The 21,693-nt window shown below is 39.7% G+C and overlaps 1 protein-coding gene across 2 annotated transcripts in view; it reads right to left on the minus strand.

Annotated features, from left to right (window-relative positions):
* The window catches only part of kdm4b (lysine (K)-specific demethylase 4B), a 58,685-nt gene extending 38,162 nt beyond the window's left edge, over positions 1–20,523 (minus strand). For both annotated transcript variants that reach the window (XM_074634631.1, XM_074634630.1), the window contains exons 1-6: positions 20,384–20,523; positions 14,268–14,702; positions 12,998–13,173; positions 12,315–12,429; positions 11,274–11,467; positions 1,461–1,510 (exon numbers count right to left, since the gene is read on the minus strand). In XM_074634631.1, coding sequence (XP_074490732.1) covers positions 1,461–1,510; positions 11,274–11,467; positions 12,315–12,429; positions 12,998–13,173; positions 14,268–14,675 — 943 coding nt within the window. In that variant the 5' untranslated portion in view covers positions 14,676–14,702; positions 20,384–20,523. The remainder of the gene's footprint in view (positions 1–1,460; positions 1,511–11,273; positions 11,468–12,314; positions 12,430–12,997; positions 13,174–14,267; positions 14,703–20,383) is intronic.
* Positions 20,524–21,693: the final 1,170 nt, after the last annotated feature.

Consider the following 21,693-nt stretch of genomic DNA (forward strand, 5'->3'; position numbering starts at 1 on the left):
AAGAGAGAGAGGGGAGGTAGGCGGTTAAAGAAACACTTTGCAGAGTGGTTAAAGACTAATTCATTTCAGGCACTATTTATCTGAGTCACACACAATTTTCAGAATTTGAGACCCTCGTGTCAGAAACAACTGTAACTATCAGGACAAAAATGTAACGTTTAAACAAAAGGTCGACGGATTAATCGGTTTGGCCAAGTAATCAGGCGCCGATAAGACGTTTTACAAACTATCGTTTTATCGGGCCCCTTTTGCTGAAAATAGAGTCTGCAAGAGACTCTGAAGACAGAAGGTTTTGAAGGGACAGACGAAGCACTGTGTTTATCAAAAGACACCTGCTAATGCAGTGTTCACACTATGAACGACAATACATTGTTGCTGAGTCGCCATTGAGGTGTTGCTCAAGCACTCGTTGACGTAGTTACAGTATGTCATTAACTTGCACTAGGAACTGGCTAACGGCATTTTTTACACGGAACGGTACCGAGTGAAACAAAAACATATAGCTGGTTGACACTTTACCGCGTCATTGGAGCGCTGAAAAAAGTTGACACCAGCTCAACTACATTTGTAGTGAGTGAAAATGAGTTGTTGCTGCGTCGCTCACAGTGTGAACGCAGGTTAGGGTGAGAATAAGGGATGTGCGTGACACACGCCTGCATGTACAAGTACTTTCTTCCGAAACCTTTTCCTCTCTCTCTTCCCAGCCTGGCGATCCGGAAGATCCGCGTTTGCAAACGTTAGCCTTGTTTATTGCAATAAAACTCAGAAAGACAGATACTCTCTGTGAATGCATGCATTATATTCTATTAAGAGGAAGTTTCCCACAACAATAAGCTTTGTAGGTTTCCTCCTACTCATTCTGCAGAACACAGTTGATACCGCTGGCTTCAGTTCAAGCAGCCTCTCCTCCAAATTTAGCATCCACAGCCCTGCTGATCTTTTTAGTACAAGTGAATGCACCCACTAAGTGCTTCAAGCTGCTCTTCCTTCTCAGGCTCCATTTTAGCACCGCCAGGTGACAAAGAAATCAATGTTTTTGTATGTGGTGTGAAAGTGGGACATCAAAGTTTCTCACCCGCTGAATACATGCAAAAGATTTTTCAACGTGTGGCCCACAGCGTGCACCGCACTGTTACAAGAAACCTGCCCAAAGGTTATTCATTGTGAGTGATAAAGTGTTCTTAACAGTGTTGTGCATGTTGCGCTTAAGAGGAATGAGGAAACTGAAAAGTGCTACTTTACTTTCTATTCTCCCGTGCAAGGGAGAAATAGTAAATGTGCTTTGAATGTGTGCTAGTGTGTATTCTGTGCATGCGCTAAGTGTGTAGCATGATTTCATGGGGTGTGTTGAACAGTCTGAAGCAATTGCTCCTTCACTAAGAAAGCCAAGGCAGGGTGGGAGATGGGTAAAATAAACAGAAACGGATGGATTTGAAATGAAAGCATCATCGGGGCCTCACCTTGTGCCAGCCTCTCTAGCCTCTTGCCATGCTCGGGTGGGATGGCATACCTGCAGACAGAGGGGGAAAGAGGTGATCAGTTTAGTGGAAGGCTGTCTTATTACCAGAAGGACACAATTTTGACATCTGCAGCAACATCAAAAACAAGTTGTACCGCACCATTTTCTCTAACCTGTTCCCTTGCTTCAATATTCTTGTCAGGTAAAATACAAAACTCCCTCTTTTGCTAATATTTCTATCATGAACTTCTCACATGTATTTAACATATTCACTCAGATATCATTTTAGAATGACAATATTTGTACATCTTGTCCTATGAACTCCTTGGGTTCTTTCTGCCCCTCAGCTGGTGATCTACAAGGATGTTTTATCCAGTCGAATCGCAACTTTAGAGATTATTATTTTGATTATAGGATTTTGCAAGTAAAATAGAAGTAAAAAATGGAAACAGTCGTATTCAAGATATCATGACACCACTATTTTCTTTAACAACCTGTAATGGGACTGAATAAAATAGAACCCACACTGAGAAATACTTGGCAAACTTCTCATAAATGTGTTCACCTTGAGCAAAGAATTTGGGCCTTATGATTTAACATAATCCTAATCAGAAATGTACAGAGACAAGAGGAAAATGGCAAGACACTTGAGGGAAAATAACAGAAAAGAAATCAAAGTTTCCGTCATAGTCTGAGCACAAACACAGCACAGGCACAGTTCAAAGGCATGTGGTCATGTGTGCGTTGCTAGCTAGCTACAGCTAACATCTGCACAATTGGTACATTAACTGTTTTGAGGGGGAAAAAACATGGGCTGCAAAAACACACGAGCGATCAAATAGCGGGAAACAGAAAATTTGCTTAGAGTTAACTATGGGCATAACTTAAGCATTAAAGCTGACACAATAGTATCAATCACTAAATGTTGCCCTTGATAACAGCGTTTTCTAGATACTTTAAAAAAGTTATAATTTGAAGGGGAGAAGAAAGGGAGAAGTGGTGAAAACGATTAAATGGCCGGTGAAGGGCAGGACCAGGAGAAATGACTGTTTTGGGAGTGCTGGGTTATTTCACCGCCCTCAGCACTCACCATTTTAAGAAATTAAATTACCCATGACGTACACCTCAACACCCCTTCCTCCCCTTCTCTCTTACCCATGCATACATCATGAAAACCAATCACTATTCTTATCAGTGTTTCGGGGATCGGGGGTAAGTTTGCTATCATGTTGCTTTGATCTGTTAAGATTGTTTTAATCTACTCTAGTTTGTCTTTTCCATTACTGCTTTGTTTTAAAACTGTAAATTGCAAATTAGCAATTAAGACACCCTCTTTTAGTGTTTAATCATATTTTAGTTTTTTTTCTATTTCAGCTTTGCTTCTGTTTTATTACTATACAAATACAGTAGAGTCTCTGTGGCACTGGTTCTGAGTTGCTCCATGGGTAGAGCAAGGTACTAACACTACTAGGGCTGGGTATCAGTACTTGATACCTTTAAGGTATCAACCGAAATAACCCAGTACCAAGTAGTACCGAAACTTCTCTGGTCAAACAATACCCGCAATTGATCCTTGCTCTGCCCAGATCTTGTCAGAGCATTTAAACGGAGTGGAGTGTGAATGAGCGGGGAGACGATTTTTTCAAAAGTTGGAGCGTCAGCTTATCTTCCGCTCCAATTTTGCTCCGGTACCGCTCACACCATGAGTTCGAAGCATGCCCGAGCGAGCCCGACCCAGAATGTATCTGTGTATTGCGCACATCTCACAAAATATTCTGCTTCAACCTATATTTGTTGCCGTTTAGTCTTTCAAAAATAACAATTTCACTGCGGTCCAAAAACTGTTTGCTGTTCAACACAAAGGACACACCTGTATTAACGGGGCGGTCCAGCAGCAATCAAACGAAACTGACGAGTTATATTCATTTAAAAAAGTTGACTTAATGAAAAAAGACTGGCTAATTTAATCAGATCAATCACTTAATTCAAATTGAGAATTTTGAAGGGTGATAACGTCATAAAATATGACAAACGGACATTCAAAGCTTCATCCGAAGACCTCAATAGAAGCTTTGAAGACATTCAGTAGCCTATAGCCCTGATTGAAATACAACGCAGCTTCTATTTTTTGAGTGAGCGGTGAGCGATTTGAGTGGAGCGCCTTTGAGCTGGGGAGCGGAGGGAACGAACAGCTATGTGAGCTAGCCAGTGGGACGCACACAGCTTCCATTCACATGATGGGTATCGAATGAAGTACTGTACTGGTATCGGTATCACATTAACGGTACTGGTATTGGTGCTGGCATCATAATTTTTTTAAACGATACCCAGCCCTGACATTACCAAGAGATCAAAGTCTTTGTACTGTTAATACATGAGTTAGGCGCTGTAAAGTACGTATGTACCATTACATCAAATGTCAGATGCTACATTTAGAAAGCCAGTTTATTTGTAAAACAGAGTGGGAGGGCGCCGGCAAAGCTCAGATCTGTTCATTTGTGAAGTTATTACAACGCTCTTTATTACTGCAATTATTTCCTCTGGGTTGGTTAATCCTCCAGAGATCTCTGGCAATGAACTATGGGTGGGTGAAAAAAGCCTACATTTCTCTCTCCTTATTCCAAACCTCAACAACCACATGGCTGTTTGAAACAAAGAGAGAAAGAAAGGGAGAAATAAAAAAGAAAGAACAAAGATGGAGAGATGATGAGAAGCAACAACACTTAAGGGAGGACATAATAAGACAGCAAGAGAGAGAGAGAGAGAAAATAATTAACACAAAGAAAGTAACAGACAAAGTCAAATTCAGTCAGAGGTGCCAAGACACGGTGCCACACTGCCATCTGTAGACGAAAGCTTAGAGCTTCAGAAAGGTGCAGCCTCCTCCAGTGTTTATTATTCTAGCCTGGATTTACACAAAGTGTCCCACATCAGAGGCTCGTGACCGAAGTCCTTCATGCCATTTGGGAGCAAGCAAGTGACATTTGACAAGGAACAAATGTCTTGAAATTCAAAATGAGTTGTAACTGGCCTATTTTAGTGGGAAAAAAATGCAGTTAACTACCTTCTTCTTAACTTTGTCCTAGTTTTAAGACGATAATCATTCCCTACATGTTAACATATTTTGTCATTTGTGTATTTTGCTCTTAAAGGTAATTCATGATAACCAGTTTATCAGATCAGAGTTGTAACTTGTAATAACCTCTGAGTCTGACCAGGTTGTGTTTCACTTTACATCAACTTTGCACCACAGTTAGTTCCAACTCCACAATGTAGTTATGCAACAGGCATTCCAGTGAGTGCCAATATGAGCAGATATAGCATTCAGACTTTGTCTCCACATGAATCGCTGTGTCTTATGTACTTTTTGACACAGTACCTGTACATTGGCAACTCATAAATGGCCACCAACTACACCACACAAACTGCCCGGCATCAGTGTTTTTACGTTACATAAAAAAGCATGTTTGTGTCATGTACTGTGCATTGTGAGCACTTGTGTACATTAATAGCATGTACCACTTTTATAGCTGTGTAGCTCAAAAACACATTTTACAATTTGTTGAATGGAATAAATTCCCGCAGCACTCATCAATGTGATGTTAGGTCTGACGTTATGTGGGACTCAGCCATACCAGGGGGGGAAACCAAGGTGGGTGTTAAGTCATGTGTAGTGTTTGTGTAGTTTGTTTGCTTAGCTAGGTTAAACACGTACGTCTGTTTTGAGGATGAAATTGATATTGATCTTCTCATCTCACTCTTTGGTAGACAGTAAATAAGTACATTTCCTAAAATGTCAGAGTATTAAGGTGTTTACGTCCTCGGGGAGCATCACACTGCAGAGTTTTCTGTGTAAATGTGGGAATCTATTTCAGAGCGGAGAACATCCCTCACGATGATCCTTTCCATCCCAGAATCAAACTAAACAAATCAGCCGATCAGCGTGTCTCCTCCTGTTCCCTACCTCCTAAGGCCACGGTTGCCATGGCAGCAACACGTCTGTCACTCCGGCAGCAGAGAAAGAGACGCACAAATAAAAACAACACGCTGCAAATGAAGGCTTGAACTTTTCCACCTGTCTGAGGTGGAGTATTATTTATCTATGGCGAGACGAGGTTGCTGGCAGGGGGAATTAAGCTGTCGTGGCAGCATGTGTTACAGTATGTATTTTACACCTTGACAGATATGCTACAGTACATATACTGTATGTGCAATCTTCTAATTTAGTTTCTAGTTCATTCATGACCACGTGCGTTAAGAGGCACTAATTACTGTTGCACTAAAATGGTGACAAGCAAGTTTCTCTTGTTTAACATGTATTAGGACAACTACATGCAATTCCAGTCTGTTGCAACTGTCTTCTCAATTACCTGAAGTGCAATTACAGTATAAGTATAGTATATGTATCGTATACAATACATTTGACAATATTACTAGCTGTATGCAGATTCAGATTCTTAATACAAAATATAAATCAACTGATGAACTATGGTATATTATTAAGTAATATATCATTATTAAGTATATAAAGTAGCTCCACATTTACCAGCTGCAACATTAAAGTGATGAACACATGAATGCATCAATAATTATAATCCAGTGATATAATATAAATTTAGATTATTCTGAAATGGGATATTCTGCAGAATGATTACTTTTATTTTTGGTACTTTAAATATATTTTGACGCCCATATTTTTGTACTTTTAGGCTACTTAATTAACATTTTGAATACTTGTAACTTTTACTTATGTAAACGATTTGAGTGCTTCTTCCACCTCTGTGCTCTAGTAAACACTTTAATTCTAGACACATTGGTTGTATAGATGTGAATGTTGATGACACGGCAAAAAATGTCCTTCACAAAGCATGGTAAACAAGACGGACTTTGTGCTTCAAAATGGATCAGTTGCCGTCATCGCCGACAAACAGTGTATTTATATTAGATTTTATTTATGCGCAACTGCCAACGATGGTGGCTTTGCAGCTACTTTGCCACTAGTTTGTTGACTTGTGTTCAGAGTGTTAACTAGGAGACTGACGGGCACAATTTCTCTGACTCGGCTGTCCGTAACTACGGTTTGAACGATATGACCTGAAGAGTTCACTTCCAGTATTGACTGTATTTTTGTGCCCTAACAAACATTGGATCAAACACACTTAATATCTCTTTCTAATTGTCTACACAATCTCCACATGCAAAATTATTTAGTTGTTGTTGTGCCTGCATGTATATGTATGTGTAAATATCTATACATATCTCACACACATACGCATGTGCACTAGGAGGGCACATTTTGACCAGAGAAAAGCTCCTGGCAGCAGATCTCAGACACTCTTGGAGCTTACATGAATCTTGTTAAAAGGTAACAACTATGGGACCAATAAAGGTGCCTTCAATTACAACAAACACTAAGTCAAAGCCAAGAACACCCCACCAAACATCCAAACTTCAGTTACAACCCTAACTAATGGTATATGCAGATCTACAGCTCTCCGTCTCCCTCCTCTGGGAGAAAAACTGTCAAACGAGAGTGGTTCAAAACCTTTGGACTACAGAGGAGATTGAGGACTGATGGATTCATAATAAACTCCTGCCTTACCGGGAAGTTGCAACTGGGGTATACTTCAAAATATCCCTTTCAATTCTCTTTCGTCAGCCTTTCCCTACCTTCCCCTCACATGCTCTGAGGCTAATCTTTTATCTGACAGCAGATCTGCTGGTGTGTGTTGGGGTAGGAGGGTGATTGAGAGGGTTTCAGCAATGAAAATAAAGAGAAAAAGAATGATGGAGGGAGAAAGACAGGGAGAAAGTGACAGACTGCTAAGGCTGAGATCTTTTACACGCCCGCCAGTGTGTGTGTGTGTGTGTGTAGCAGTAGTAGTCGTTATGGTGGGGTCTGACTTTGATGGGAGCGGAGTTGCAGGGGGAATGGACTTAATTTCACAAACGGCTGCACTATGAGAAGAGAGGAAGAGAGTGTGTGTGTGTGTGTGTGTGTGTGTGTGTGTTTTAAGGGGGCATGCTCTGTTTAACAGCCTGTAATTACCCCACCACACACAAGTGTAAAAGTGAAAATGATTCAATTTCAGAAAAATGAGGGTGGGAAGTCTTGGCGAGCACACTGAGGGAGAGTGATAGAGAGAGAACAAAACCGAGCCAGAGAATTAAAAGAAAGCGATGAAAAAGAAAAAAAAAAAGCACAGAAATGAATGGTGTGCATCCATCCCTCTAAAAGTAAATTAGTCTTAACAGGGATGATGGTATGGGCAAAATAAGTGAAGGTATAAAGAGGAAGAAAGCAAGTTCAGAAGCAAGAAAGTTAATATGCATTAATGTGTTGGCAAACTGCAGATTCAGCACGGGCAGATATAAGCTTTAACTAGAACTACTGCCACACGGTTGTAGGTCTCTGCATACCAGTCAGTTTACATCCATGTCTGTCCAAAATGACAACACTTTATCATTGATCCTATAACACATTTGTGTGAAATTGTCATAATTTGCATATTGTGAATTCTTGAGTTATGGCCAAACGGGTTTTGAGAGGTCACGGTGATCTTTGACCACCAAATTCTAATCAGTTCATCCTTCAGTCCAAGTGGATGTTTGTGCCAGTCAGATGTAATGAAATTTCCTCCAGGCGTTCCTGAGATATTATGTTCACGAGAATGGTACAAAGGGACGGCCAACCTGAAACATAATGCCGCCGCACCGGTGACATGTACACAAATAATTTGTCCCATTAATAACAGAAATAAATGCACATTTTGTAAATATCAAGCAGCGCACGCTTCGGCGAGCTCTGTGACCGTCTCAGCCCATGTTCTGAGGGAACGTTCATGAGTTACGTTACTTTTGTAAAAATAATGTAGGTTAGCACTTTTAATTTGCACTATGCAGCTATGCTAATATATGTAATAATGTGCCCCATATTATGTGCCATGACAATATTGGATAAAATTTACTGGCTAGCTAAAATTCGCTAACTGTTAACAAACTAACATTAACAGGTTTATTTGTAAACGAGCCTCATGTGTGGAGCGCGTGGTAACGTTAACGTTTGCCCCAAGGAGCTACAAGGTTAAGTATCTAAGTATCTTCATAAATCCATGAAAATTTCCAAATAAAAAAATCATGTGTGTTTGCAGTTACAATTAGGCGTGAGGTCTGGTGCAGGTTTAATCTCGGGGTCAAGGCAAAGATTAGGTTAATAAACAACTTTTTTAGGTTAAAGTTTTGCTAACTTATTCAAAAGTGACGAGTCAACCCAATGTGAACCGACAAGATCAAGCACACAACACTCTGCGTGACGCGGGACGTAAGGCACCGCCCCCGGGGGAAATACTAAGTTTTTAGGGGAGTCCCACGCCACAAGATGCCACTGTCCCATTTCCCAGTGCCACAACTCAAATGAACGCTCCAGAAAAGCCACACATTTGCTACACATCCTGGTCACCATATAACCCGACAACTTCTTCTGTCTGCTGTGTGTTTCAGGTGTCAACTAGCATCAAATGACACAATCATGTATGTGTTGCCTTTAACAAAAGAGAATTAAAAACAGTAAAGGGAAAGTTATTTGGTGGAGTTGCAGATTAGACTCGCTGTCCTCAGTATGCCATGTCAATTTTATGCGTCGATCTCAAAATCACAAATTTGCCCTCGAAGGCTGTTCAACCTCTCAACAACTTATTGCGTTAAATTCTTTCAGCTTTTCATCAAGAAACCATCTACAAAAGAAAAATGTGAAATCTGCCAGAGAAACACCAGATTCAAAATCACAGCTTGGTGAAGGTAATATTTATGTACACACACACACACACACACACACACACAAGTTGACAGTAAGTTGTAATGATGCCTTCCTGCTCTCAGTGAGAGGTGTGAAAACAAGACAGATATATGATTTTAATGAGTACACATCACAGAGAGGAGGAACTGGTAACACATGCGCACATACACACACACACCGAACACCACTCCAGGAAGTAGACAGGAGAGAGGGGGGAAGCATACTCTGACAAAAAGGAAGACAGGTGAGAGAGCAAACGGAGAAACCAACACACACACACACAGGTAATACTGTATTTCTGAAGGCTGGGTTGGCTCTGCTCACCACCTGCAGTGCCAAAGATGGAAAACAACGTAGAGGTAAAAAAAAAAAAGGGGGGAAAGAAAAAACAAAACACACGCACACAACACACACAAGTGAAAATCAAGGGGCAGAAAAAGAAAAAAGTATTTTTCCGCAGGTACCAAGGACCTCCAGAGATGAGTGACAGAAACAGAAGGAAATATAATGATGCACAGAATAGAAAGCGAGCGAGCATAATAGCTCACAGCTATATCTATACAACAGCTGCTACAAATGGTTTCAGCAAAGTTTCTGTGCGTTCACGAGTGTGGAGTCACGATGAAACCTCAAATTCCACAAAACATGTGAAAATCAGGTCACGATGCTTTTCTTTTGTTCAACATCCCTCAGCCGTATTGCACAAACTGCAATTCTTGAGGAATCGGAGAACAAATCATGGCGATTTGATGGGAAAACAAAAGAGGAAAACATTTCCAAACAATTCTTAAACATTAACAGCTGGAAATGATAGAAGAGACGATGAAAAAAAACTGAATTCGAGCATTATTCATGAAGTGTTATACCTTAAGGTTCCCGAGTCGAAAACAAAAGAATGTCAAGCGCGATCAAATATGAAGTTAGTTGGCCAAATAAGGAACCCTGTGAGAGGCCTCAGTATTGTGAGCACAACACAGCATGCTCAAAGTAGTACAACTAAACAACATTATAGTCTACAGCAGAGGTTTAGTAGTATCTAAAGCCTGCTGCTCCTGAAAAACTACAATTACTGCCTCTCAGTTGTATGCCTCCACCAAACCAACCAAACCAACCAAAATGTCATCAGTTCATCATTTTATACTATTAGACATTTGAGTGAAATTGTAATAATTAGCATATGAATTATTGTTATGGCCAAAATGTGTTTTGTAAGGTCATAGTGACCTTTGACCACCAAATTTTAATACATTCATAACTGAGTCCAAGTGGACGTTTGTGCCAAATTTGAAGAAATTCAGTCCCGGCGTTCCTGTGAAAATGGGTTCTATGTGTACCCACGAGTCTGCCCTTTACAGACATTCCCACTTTATGATAATCACATGCAGTTTGGGGAAAATCATAGTCAAGTCAGCACACTGACACACTGACAGCTTTTGTTGCCTGTTGGGCTGCAGTTTGCCATGTTAGGATTTGAGCAGATTCTTTATGCTTAATGCAGTACTTGTGAGGGTTTCTGGACAACATTTGTCATTGTCTGTGTTGGTAATTGATTTCCAATAATACATATATACACACATTTGCATAATACTTCAAAGAAACATGCAGCAGAGAGAGAAACCACTCCAGAATGCAGCTGCTTACTGTAATGGTACAAGGGGCATGACATATTTTTTGTGTAACTAGTAGTATGGAGGAATTACTCTTTTTAAAATACTTTGAAAATAACTTTACAACATTACATTACCTTACATATGGTAAAGTAATGGCTGCAGGGTCCCTTATGCAAGAGTTTTAGAATCAGAACCAATGGCTAATCATCGATCATATGCAGTGATTCAATTCAATCAGTGATCAGAAAAAAGCCTAAAAAGTCAAATCACCGCCCAGAAGTGGCTTTGTGTGGATATGCCGAAGCCTCCTCGGAGTTATCTATGCAGAATTCTACTGCTGACATATAAAGTGTAGCCTCCATTGTTGGTATATAATTTAAGTAGTATAATAATAAAAAAAGCGACTAACCAGGACTTTGACTGTCCAAAGTGCAGGTAGTTGATGCTGTAGAGGTCCATGTCCTCAGTGTGCCAGGCAAATGTGGTCTTCCACATGCCGAAGTACAGGTAGGGAGTGTTGACCCCCTCAATGACGATGCCACACTCCTGCTCCACCATGTCCAGCAGCGTGTTGAGATGGCCAATGTTCCACTCTTGAATGTCCTGAACGGAGACAACAGGCATTTTTAGGATAAGCCTGTACAGAGTAGTCTGCACACCAAACTCAAAGTCTATCAATGACCACCTGATGGTGCTGTAGTCACACAAAAATGTACATAAGGCAACAAGTCATAATAACCCTATCTTAAAAATAGCTTTCTTAAATTAAGGACATCATATTTCAATTAACATTTAGCCATTAATCAATTAGTTTAAAATGTGCATCTCTATGGTGGATTCATTGATAATTATGACATCTCTTATTTTAAGCTCTCAGGTCATCAAGTGATATTTCTGACATACACTGTCATTGAAAACAGTTAAATTGCTGACATATAGTGCCAACAATCTCTTTGTCCTCAAGTCACTGAAAAATATGCATGATTAATAACCCTGATCAAAGTATCTAGCAAAATAAGCAGTAGAGCTGCAACGATTAATCGATTAATTGTCAACTATTAAAATAGTCGCCAACTATTTTGATAATGGATTAATCAGTTTGAGTCATTTTTTAAGGAGAAAAAGTCAAAAGTCTCTGATTCCAGCTTCTTAAATGTGCATATTTTCAAGTTTCTTTACTCCTCTATTACAGTAAACTGAATATCTTTGAGATGTAGACTAAACAAGATATTTGAAGACGTCATCTTGGGATTTGAGAGGCACGGCTAGACATTTTTCACCATTTTCTGACATTTTATGGACCAAACAACTAATCGATTAATCAAGAAAATAAACAACAGATTAATTGACAATGAAAATAATCGCTGGTTGAAGCCCTAATACGCAGAGTTAGCAAATCAGCCCCAGCACTTACACACTTCTAGGGAACACACACACACACAACCCTCACCTCATCATAGATGGAGCCACTGACATCGGCGCCATAAATGGGAGACACAAATGTCAGGTTCTTCCAGTACTTCCTCTCTAGGTCGTCAAAGTCTTTGTGCCGGGGTGTGCAGTACCTGAAAACGTCACAGGAGTGAGCAGTGAGTAGGGAGACGGCCCTTCAGCTGAACCCTCATGTTGACAAGCATCCAGCCCTAATACAGTGCCTATAGAAAGTACTTTGTCCCCTTTGGTCTTTTTCATGTTTTGTTGGTTTCTAACTTTGAATCAGTAGATTAAGATTTGTTTTACCACTGCTCAACAGAAAAAGACTCTGAAATACATGTTCACATCTTATTTTCATTTACACAAATCAGAACAAATATCCTTTCATCTTAAATAGATGAATTATTCAACTCATCAAAGCTGCCACTTTGTAAAATAGCATCATCAAATGTTGACTCAGTTATGACTCAGCAGAAAACAAACAAGTTTGTTCTTGCTAGAGGAGTTTCATGCTAATTTACTGGAGTGTTTGGTGGTAGAGGTTATTACTTTTCAGCATCATCACAGCCTTATTGATAAACCAATGAGCCTCACTATCAGTTTCAATCCCTTCTAAACACACGGTTGACGATGTCTGAAAATATAAAAGAGCAACCCCATTTATAAATGATGAGGCCTCTGGACTGAGGACCAACTTACTTCTTGCTGTTGGCCAGCTTGCGGTACTCGCTCACGGTCATAGACTTCTTCTGGATGTTGTACTGGGTGAACAGACCCGACTGTCCGGTCACCACCTGCATGATGGGAGCTGGAATCACCATGTCTTCGATGGTGTCATATGACCTCCGTGGCTTCCAGCCCTCCGGGGGAATCACCTGGTGAAGGAGACAGATTGTTAGCATTTATATTTACATTCAGTAAGCTGACATCCAAATTGAGAGTTTTACGATGACCTGTGAACACATGCAGCTAAATCTTAACACTCAACAGCCTACCCAAGTCGTGTTGTACTTTATTTGGGCAGGACATTCAGTTCCTATTTAACTCAACTGTATACAGTTTGATACTCAGATAATCAGATATTATTAATCTGTTAAGTATTTGACTGAACATTAATTCATGACAACTTGACATAACATAAAATGCCAAACATTTGCCGATTTCAGCTTCTAAAATTAAAAAAATATACAAAAGTAGATACAAAATGTAGAATAGTTTGGGTTTTTTGGTGGTTCGTGAACAAAATACGGAATTTTAAGACCCCGTTTTGTGCTTTAGTAACTTAAGATAGGCATTTGTCAATATTGTTTGATAGTTTTAGACAACAGAAAAAAAAATCGATAGTATGGCAATATTGTATCGATACACAGACATCAAGTATCAATCTTAACAATCCGCTCGGCCGCTAATCTGTCTTTCAGAGGTTAAAGTGGGCTCTTTTTTCAAGCTAGAGTGAAGATGCTGGTATCATATGAAACTAGAAAAACCTATGGAATCGAATGGTACCAACCAATCGTGTTAGCTTATCGGGAAGAATGCTCAATAACGCTCCAAAATTACGCTAAATTTCGGTGAGGAAAAACTGGCATGGCCATTTTCAAAGGGGTCCGTTGATCTCTGACCTCAAGGTATGTAAATAAAAAATCAGAGTGAAAACTGTATCTTATTAGATCGCAACAGATGTTGACAAACTGCATAATTTGCAATTGAAAAAGGTAATAAATTGCAATATATCTTATTGCAATACTCAGCATATCGCAAAATGTTTTAAATCGCAATTAGATCGTATCGCGACTTAAGCATTGTGATAATATCATATCAAGGGGGCCTCTGGTGATTCCCATCCTTAGTACTTGCTGATGGTATTGGAAATGTAAGGTAACAATTAGACCTTACTATGACAGGACTGTAAAAGGACTACATCAAATATGTGAGTGTATGTGTGAGAGTACATGTGTGTTGTCCTCACCTTTGCCAGGCCAGCACGGTGAGCTCCTTGACTCTCCATGTAGACGATGTATTTGGCGAAGTCTTTGAACTCCTCCACGGTGGGCCGGAAGGTCATGATCTTGCAGCTGGGGTTCTTGGTGCAGATTGGCATCAGAAGGGCCGGTGGCAGCTCAGAACCCGGAACAAGGACTGGGGCCACGTCTGGGTCTGTAGGCAGAGCCGGGGTGAGATCTGGAGCAGCATCATGTTCCGAGGTCACCGCCGTGTCTGGGATTTCAGCTATTGCTGGCTCCTGGGTGGAAGTCTGGTCTTGGGTCGCACTGGAGCTGAGATCAGGAGGGGAGGCTGGGGCGGGGGCAGGGTCGGGGGGTGAGGCTGGGGCAAGGAGAGGAGCCGGCACCGTGTCCATGGGCATGTCGGTAGCCATTGGGTCTGCTAAGGGTTGCAGGTAAACCTGGAGGGGAGAGCATGGACAATCAGGGCACAATCAGTCTATTCCAGCTTCTTTTTAAATTGCCAGGAGCAGAGTATTTCATTAAATAGAAATCATTTAAAAAAACGTTTTCCAGCATGACCACACAGCATGGGTAGATTTTTAAGAGCTAGAGTCGACAAAGTGAAGGCCAGGATGAACATTAAGTGCTGGTACAAAAAAAGGAGTAGCTGTCTGATAACAGGAGAAGCAGGTACAGTGTTTCTGTTTGACAGTTTACAGTTTGACATTTGAACAACAACGACATTTGTCACTAGTGTTCATGGAAAGAAAATTGCCTATCATGACCTTCTGTATTGTAAACCTGGAACGATTAGTTAGTGAATCAATTCGAAAAGGTAACTATTTCAATAATTTATCAAACATTTAAGTATTATATATATATATACTGTATATATATATATATATATATATACTGTATATATATATATATATATATATATATATAAAAATACCAAACATTCCCTATTTCCAACTTCTTAATTGTAAAAAAAAAATGTGCAGCTTTTCTTTGCCTTTTCTGACAGTAACCTCAGTATCTTTAGGTTTGGAGAGTTATGCGGTCAAAACAAGCAATTTGAAGACATCACTGTGGGCTTTAGGAGACTGTGATGCCCATTCTTCACTATTTTCCTACTTTATTTACATCACACTAGGGATGTCAAAGAACCGATACTTCGGTACCAAGTCGATGCCAAAATTCTGAAAACGTGATGGTATTCGTTTTTCTACAATATCGCAGGTACCGCCAGGGCTCGAGACGCAGTAAACTCACTATCGAGAAGATTTATTTTTTTAAAAATCACTGCGGCCTGGATGGGAATGAACCTTGTGTCTGCGTAATGTGTCACTAGAAGCCTGTCAGTGCACAGAGGGTGCCGCAGCACCCAGTATGTTACAGTGGGCACATCCTCCCTGCCGTGCAGCCCATGCAGCAGTCTGTCGCCCATACCGGGATCCAGTCCCGGTGAGTGTAATCCACCGCACCGCAGTCCCGCCATGAGTCCAGCCCTGACAGCGGAGGCAGCGAGGCCCGATGCTACGTTGCGAACAACAATTGTGCCGATTTCAACACGGGAGGTTCCATTATGATGCCTTTAGGCTCTATTCAATAAAAATGAGTACTGGGCGAAGGTAAATTATAACGTTATCATGATGTGTTCAAATGTGATCTTATAAAATTTTGTTTTTGGTGAGAAACTTGAATAAATACAGTCATCTGAACGAGATGTTTTCACAGCAATATAAAATAGAGAAGGAATTATGACCGGTTTAACTTTCAGCAAAAAACAGCATTTCACTGGTATCGACTACTAAATTATGACATCGTGACATCCCTATATCATACATGTCAAAGCATGCACAAACACCCTACTTGAACATACCTCTTACATTAGCATTTGTGAGGGAAGTTTTCACCTGTGCTTCCAAGAGTAGCTACACCGCTAGCAGCTGGATGTGATCCCAACAAACCACACCGGACCACATCCAGCACCAAAAAAGCCTTGCTGAACCGTAACAGTACTGAATTGCTTCACATTCTAGTCATATGTTGAAGTAGTGTAAATGCATCGGTCGCTCCAAGCTGCATGTAACTTTTACGTGTTTATCATGTTTTTGTATTATGAAATATTGTTATACTGTACCAATATAATAAACATACAAAGGCTAGGTCCAATTACATTTTTGTCCTCAAGAACCCAAAAAATGTGAAGCTTTGCCAAATTGACTACTACAGATAGAAAAAGCAACAGAGACAATGATATACTCTGTGGTTTACTGCTGAGTGACTGTGATGTTTGCTTGGATGTTTCAATGGACTTCTTTAGGCTATAGGTGTTTGTTTTGCATTAGCATTTAGCAAACAGCTAATAAATTGTGGTTTGTTTCTCTAACCTCACTCGCAACTGCCACTCTTCCCTCCTCTTTCTTTCTCTGTCATCCACAGTCTCTCCCTTTATCTCACTCTTTTTAGATACATCAGGAAGACTTTCACTTAACTTTGTTTTACAGGACATTTCCACCCCTAGTCCTAATATTGATACTACTGGCAACTAGTGCTTGCTTCCTCTGTGAAAGAACATTGTACATAAATTGCAGGTGCCTTGAGGCTTGTGTCTGACAAACCGACAAACCTGCAAGACCACCTGCAAGATAGAGCTGCCTCTAGAGCACGGACTTCTCGAGGGAAAACAACTATAGATTAGGAAGTTCAATTTAGAGCTGAAACAATTAGTCTGTTAATCTATTAATAAATCAAAAGAAAATTATTAATTTCTCTGTTTTACTGTATGTTATAGTAAACTGAATATCTCTGGGTTTTTGGACTGTTGGTCTAACAAATAAAGTCACAAGAAGGTGTATAATTTGGGCTCTGGGAACTTGTGACAGGAGTTTTCGCTACCTTCTGGCATAGACTAAACAATTGATTGTAAAAAACAATTGACATATTAATTGATAGTTGCAGCCTCACTTAATTCAGATACATAAAAACACAGGAAGAGTTCCTAAGTTTCTAAAAATGTTTCAGAGTTTCTGGAAAAATTACTACAGGTGAAAAGGGCTGAGAGCTTTAAAATACAAGACATCCGTCTAGATCTTGGAGAAAAAGTGTCTGTATTTTGGATTGTAAGTAAAGGGTAACTTCAGCAATTTCAGAAAATGTTGTCCTTATTAGTTAGTTAGACATAAAAACCTAGGAAAATGGGGTCCAGGTCAATATATTAAACAGGAATTAAAATTCCAGTATATAATGTAGATAATATATAAACATAGAACTGAATTGAATAAATTGGCCCGTCACCATAACCGATCCAGCTATTTGAGTCAGTATTGGCCCGATATCTGATTCAGTATCGGTATCGGTGCATCTCTACTTAAAATAAAAACAGAAATCTGACATACCAGTTTGAAAAATATAGAGTGAAAATTACAGCCCATTTTGTTAGATTTGTGCTCAGGATGTGCATGTAGGTATAAGTTAATAAACGATAATTCAGTTTCTGTTGTTCAAATTAATTATTCAGAATAAGATGCAACCAAAAACAAAAGTGCTTATTAAAGTTTTTGTTTTTTTTACAAATTACACGTTATTGCTGTGAACATCAGTTCATAAATTCCCATATCTTGTTTTACTTCAAAATATCCTTATTAATATTGTTATAATGATTTCAACCATATCAACCTGCTCTACATGCAAGACAACCCTGGATACATATTGTTAACTTCCTTAAAAGGCGCACCTTTCTTTAAAAAAAAAAAGCACAGCTTTTGTAAGCAAAGGAGAATAAAGTAATATATAGTATTTTCAGCAGAACATGTAGTTTTAAGCTCTTGAAAGATCCTGAATCCTTCAAGTGAGAACTGCAGTGCATCAAAGATTTGTTTGTTTTTCTAAATGTCCCCATCTCCAAACAAACATGTGACATGACATTTGTTTCACACACAAATGGGTGATAAAAAGTTATCAGTTTGAGGATGAACTTCTCACCCCCACCCCCAAAAAAGTGGCGATAAATATATCACTTTTAGTGTTTCATCACACTTGATAATATATTGATAAAATAAAACGAGTTTCGCTTTATGATTGATTCGCACATCAGATAACCCATTTTACATGTGCATTTCCTCTGCAACACTTGTGCTTTGGATAGTGCCAAACAAACAAAACAAACACACAAAACAATACATCAATGCACCCTAAATATACACTGAGTGCATCTTCTCATGCACATCTGCAAGTTCCTATCACAGGGCTAGGCAAATGGAGACAACTCCAACACGTCATTTGCATCAAGCACAAGCACCCTGTAGAGCAGGAAACGTGAGCTTTAAAACGACATAGTCGGCAAGAGTTAGGAATATTTATGACCCACTTCAACACAATACTCTGTCCTGCTCAGTGACTGAGAAAGGCATGTCTCTCATAGAAAGAGGTCGTCATACAGACAGACAATTTACAAGATAAGCCCAAAATATGGTAACGTTGTCTCCCTCTACAGAGCCTTTCAAAGCACAGCTCAATACCCACCTCTTTTCTTTGGCTTTTGAATGAACTTGAATTGTGATTACTAATTGGCCTTTTATAAATGCTCATTATAACAGTCTTTTACTCATGGATTTTAATCTTGGTCTCTGTCTGTTGATGTGTGAGATTTTGCTGTCTGCTCTGTTGACCTGTTTTTATTCTGCACTATGTCTGTAAAGCACTTTGGTCAACTCATGTTGTTTTAAATGTGCTATAGAAATAAATTTGACTTGACTTGATAAGTAAGGGCCCTCTTTCTAACAAGACCTGATCTATTCAGTGGATCAGACCACATGACCCCCCTCAGCTGTATAACCACAACAAAAAGAGGCCTACACTTGTTTCAATATTGCCTCCTCACAAAGCACAAAGATGTTATTACTCATAAGCAGTATTTCTCTGTACTTGTAGAGGGGATAAACCTGAAGCTGCTGGGTTTCAACAGGAGCAGTTATTACAGGCTGCATGTGTATTTATGACCCACTTCAACACAATACTCTGTCCTGCTCAGTGACTGAGAAAGGCATGTCTTTCATAGAAAGTGGTCATCATAAACAGACAATTTACAACATAATAGTCACTAGCCCAAAATATGGTACTCATAAGTAAGGGCCCTCTTTCTAACAAGAAGTGATCTAGTCAGTGGATCATGGCAGAACCACATGACCCCCCCATAGCTGTATAACCACAACAAAAAGAGGCCTACACTTGTTTCAATATTGCAGCACACTGTCCTCCTCACAAAGCACAAAGATGTTATTACTCATAAGCAGTATTTCTCTGTACATCTGTGACTTGTAGAGGGGATAAACCTGAAGCTGCTGGGTTTCAACAGGAGCAGTTATTACAGGCTGCATGTGTATTTATGACCCACTTCAACACAATACTGTGTCCTGCTCAGTGACTGAGAAAGGCATGTCTTAAACAGACAATTTACAACATATTAGTCACTAGCCCAAAATATGGTACTCATAAGTAAGGGCCCTCTTTCTAACAAGACCTGATCTAGTCAGTGGATCATGGCAGAACCACATGACCCCCCCCCCCTCAGCTGTATAACCACAACAAAAAGAGGCCTACACGGCCCCTTTAACTCTACCTGGGCCTGAAACTTGTTTCAATATTGCAGCACACTGTCCTCCTTAAGAAGCACAGAGATGTTAATACTCATAAGCAGTATTTCTCTGTACATGTCTGACTTGTAGAGGGGATAAACCTGAAGCTGCTGGGTTTAAACAGAGCAGTTATCATTGCAGGCTGTAGCTAAGGGCGACGGTGGCTCTGCACAACTAACACTGCCTGTTAGCACTTTATCTAACAGCACAGAGATCAAACACAGTAGCTAATGTGCTTCAAAAATGAGTAGAAACCTCACATTAACCTACAATGCAGTCTACCTAAAGGTGTGCAGAATCAACAGTTATATTTAATCATACGTAAACCGTGTTTATGTATCCCTAGCTACCGTTGGTTAGCTTCTAATCTAGCTAGGTAGCTACTTCCATATCTGCATTTAGAAAAAACAAAACAACGCGACGACAGACACACAGCACCAGTACACGAGAATACAGGCTTCAAGATTGAATACAATGAATCCCGTTAATGGGAATAGTACCTCCTGCAGCTAGTAGTTTTCCTCTCCTTGTTTTGATCACTCGATTTGGTTTCGTTTTGTATAATTTTCCTGGATGGATTTGTCGTCTAGCATTAGCTAGCTGAGGCTACTAGGAGTCACGCCCACCCCCGAGAAACTACGCTTCGTGATTGGTTGAATCCCCCGGATAGGTTTCTTAATTCACAAACCCGACGATTTGATTGGTCCATTCAGATAACAGACACACGAATCAGCCAATGAGAACAGACGCTCGCTATGACGCGTCCTCGGTGCTCTGCATAGACATATATATGGGTGCACGTACTGGACTTAAGAGCACGCCACGCACGTACACACTACTGATGCAAGGCAAGGCAAGGCAAGGCAGCTTTATTTGTATAGCACAGGGGTCAGCAACCTTTACTATCAAAAGAGCCAATTTAGGCAAACATTTTTTTTAAAAAATCTGTCTGGAGCCACAAAACATTTGAGCATTGTGATGAAGGTAACACAGTTTATAGTCTAAGTATATTGTATATAAGTCTAATGCAGTGAGGGCCAAAAAGAGAAAATGTATTACGGAGTATTAGGGCCACATTGAGGGGAAAAAACATCTGAGATTTACAGAATAAAGTCATAACTTTACGAGAAAAAAGTTGTAACATTACGAGAATAATGTCATAACTTTACGGGGAAAACAACGTAATATTACGAGAATAAAGTCATAACTTAACAAGAAAAAAAAGTCGGAATATTACGAGAATAAAGTCATAACTTAACAAGACAAAAAAGTTGTAATATTACCAGAATAAAGTCATAACTTTACGAGAAACAAAGTCATAAAATTAGTAGAATAAAGTCATAACTTTACAAGAAAAAAAGAAAATAGCACGTAAAATTACTACTTTATGACTTTCTTCTCATAGTATTACAACTTTCTTTCTCATAAACCTATGACTTTATTCTTGAAATCTGAGATTTATTTTTTTTTCCTCAATGTGGCCCTAATACCTCATCGTACCGTCGTACCATAGACCTACAACAATGATAAATAAAAATGAAAATGTAAACAAAAAACAGTTATTCATTTCCATTTTTAAAATTCCACAGGGAGCCACTGGAGAGGAGCATGTGGCTCCAGAGCCGCAGGTTGCAGACCCCTGGTATAGCACATTTCAGCAACAGGGCAATTCAAAGTGCTTCACATAAACATTCAAGAACATTGCGACAAAGTTCAAAAGAACATTAAGACATAATTAAAAACAGTTATAAAAACATTAAATATTAGAAAATAAAAACAAGCTAAAAATAAAAGCTATGATCGAAGCTAA

Source organism: Sebastes fasciatus, chromosome 5 (genome assembly GCF_043250625.1).
Source record: "Sebastes fasciatus isolate fSebFas1 chromosome 5, fSebFas1.pri, whole genome shotgun sequence".
Taxonomy (NCBI): Eukaryota; Metazoa; Chordata; class Actinopteri; order Perciformes; family Sebastidae; genus Sebastes; species Sebastes fasciatus.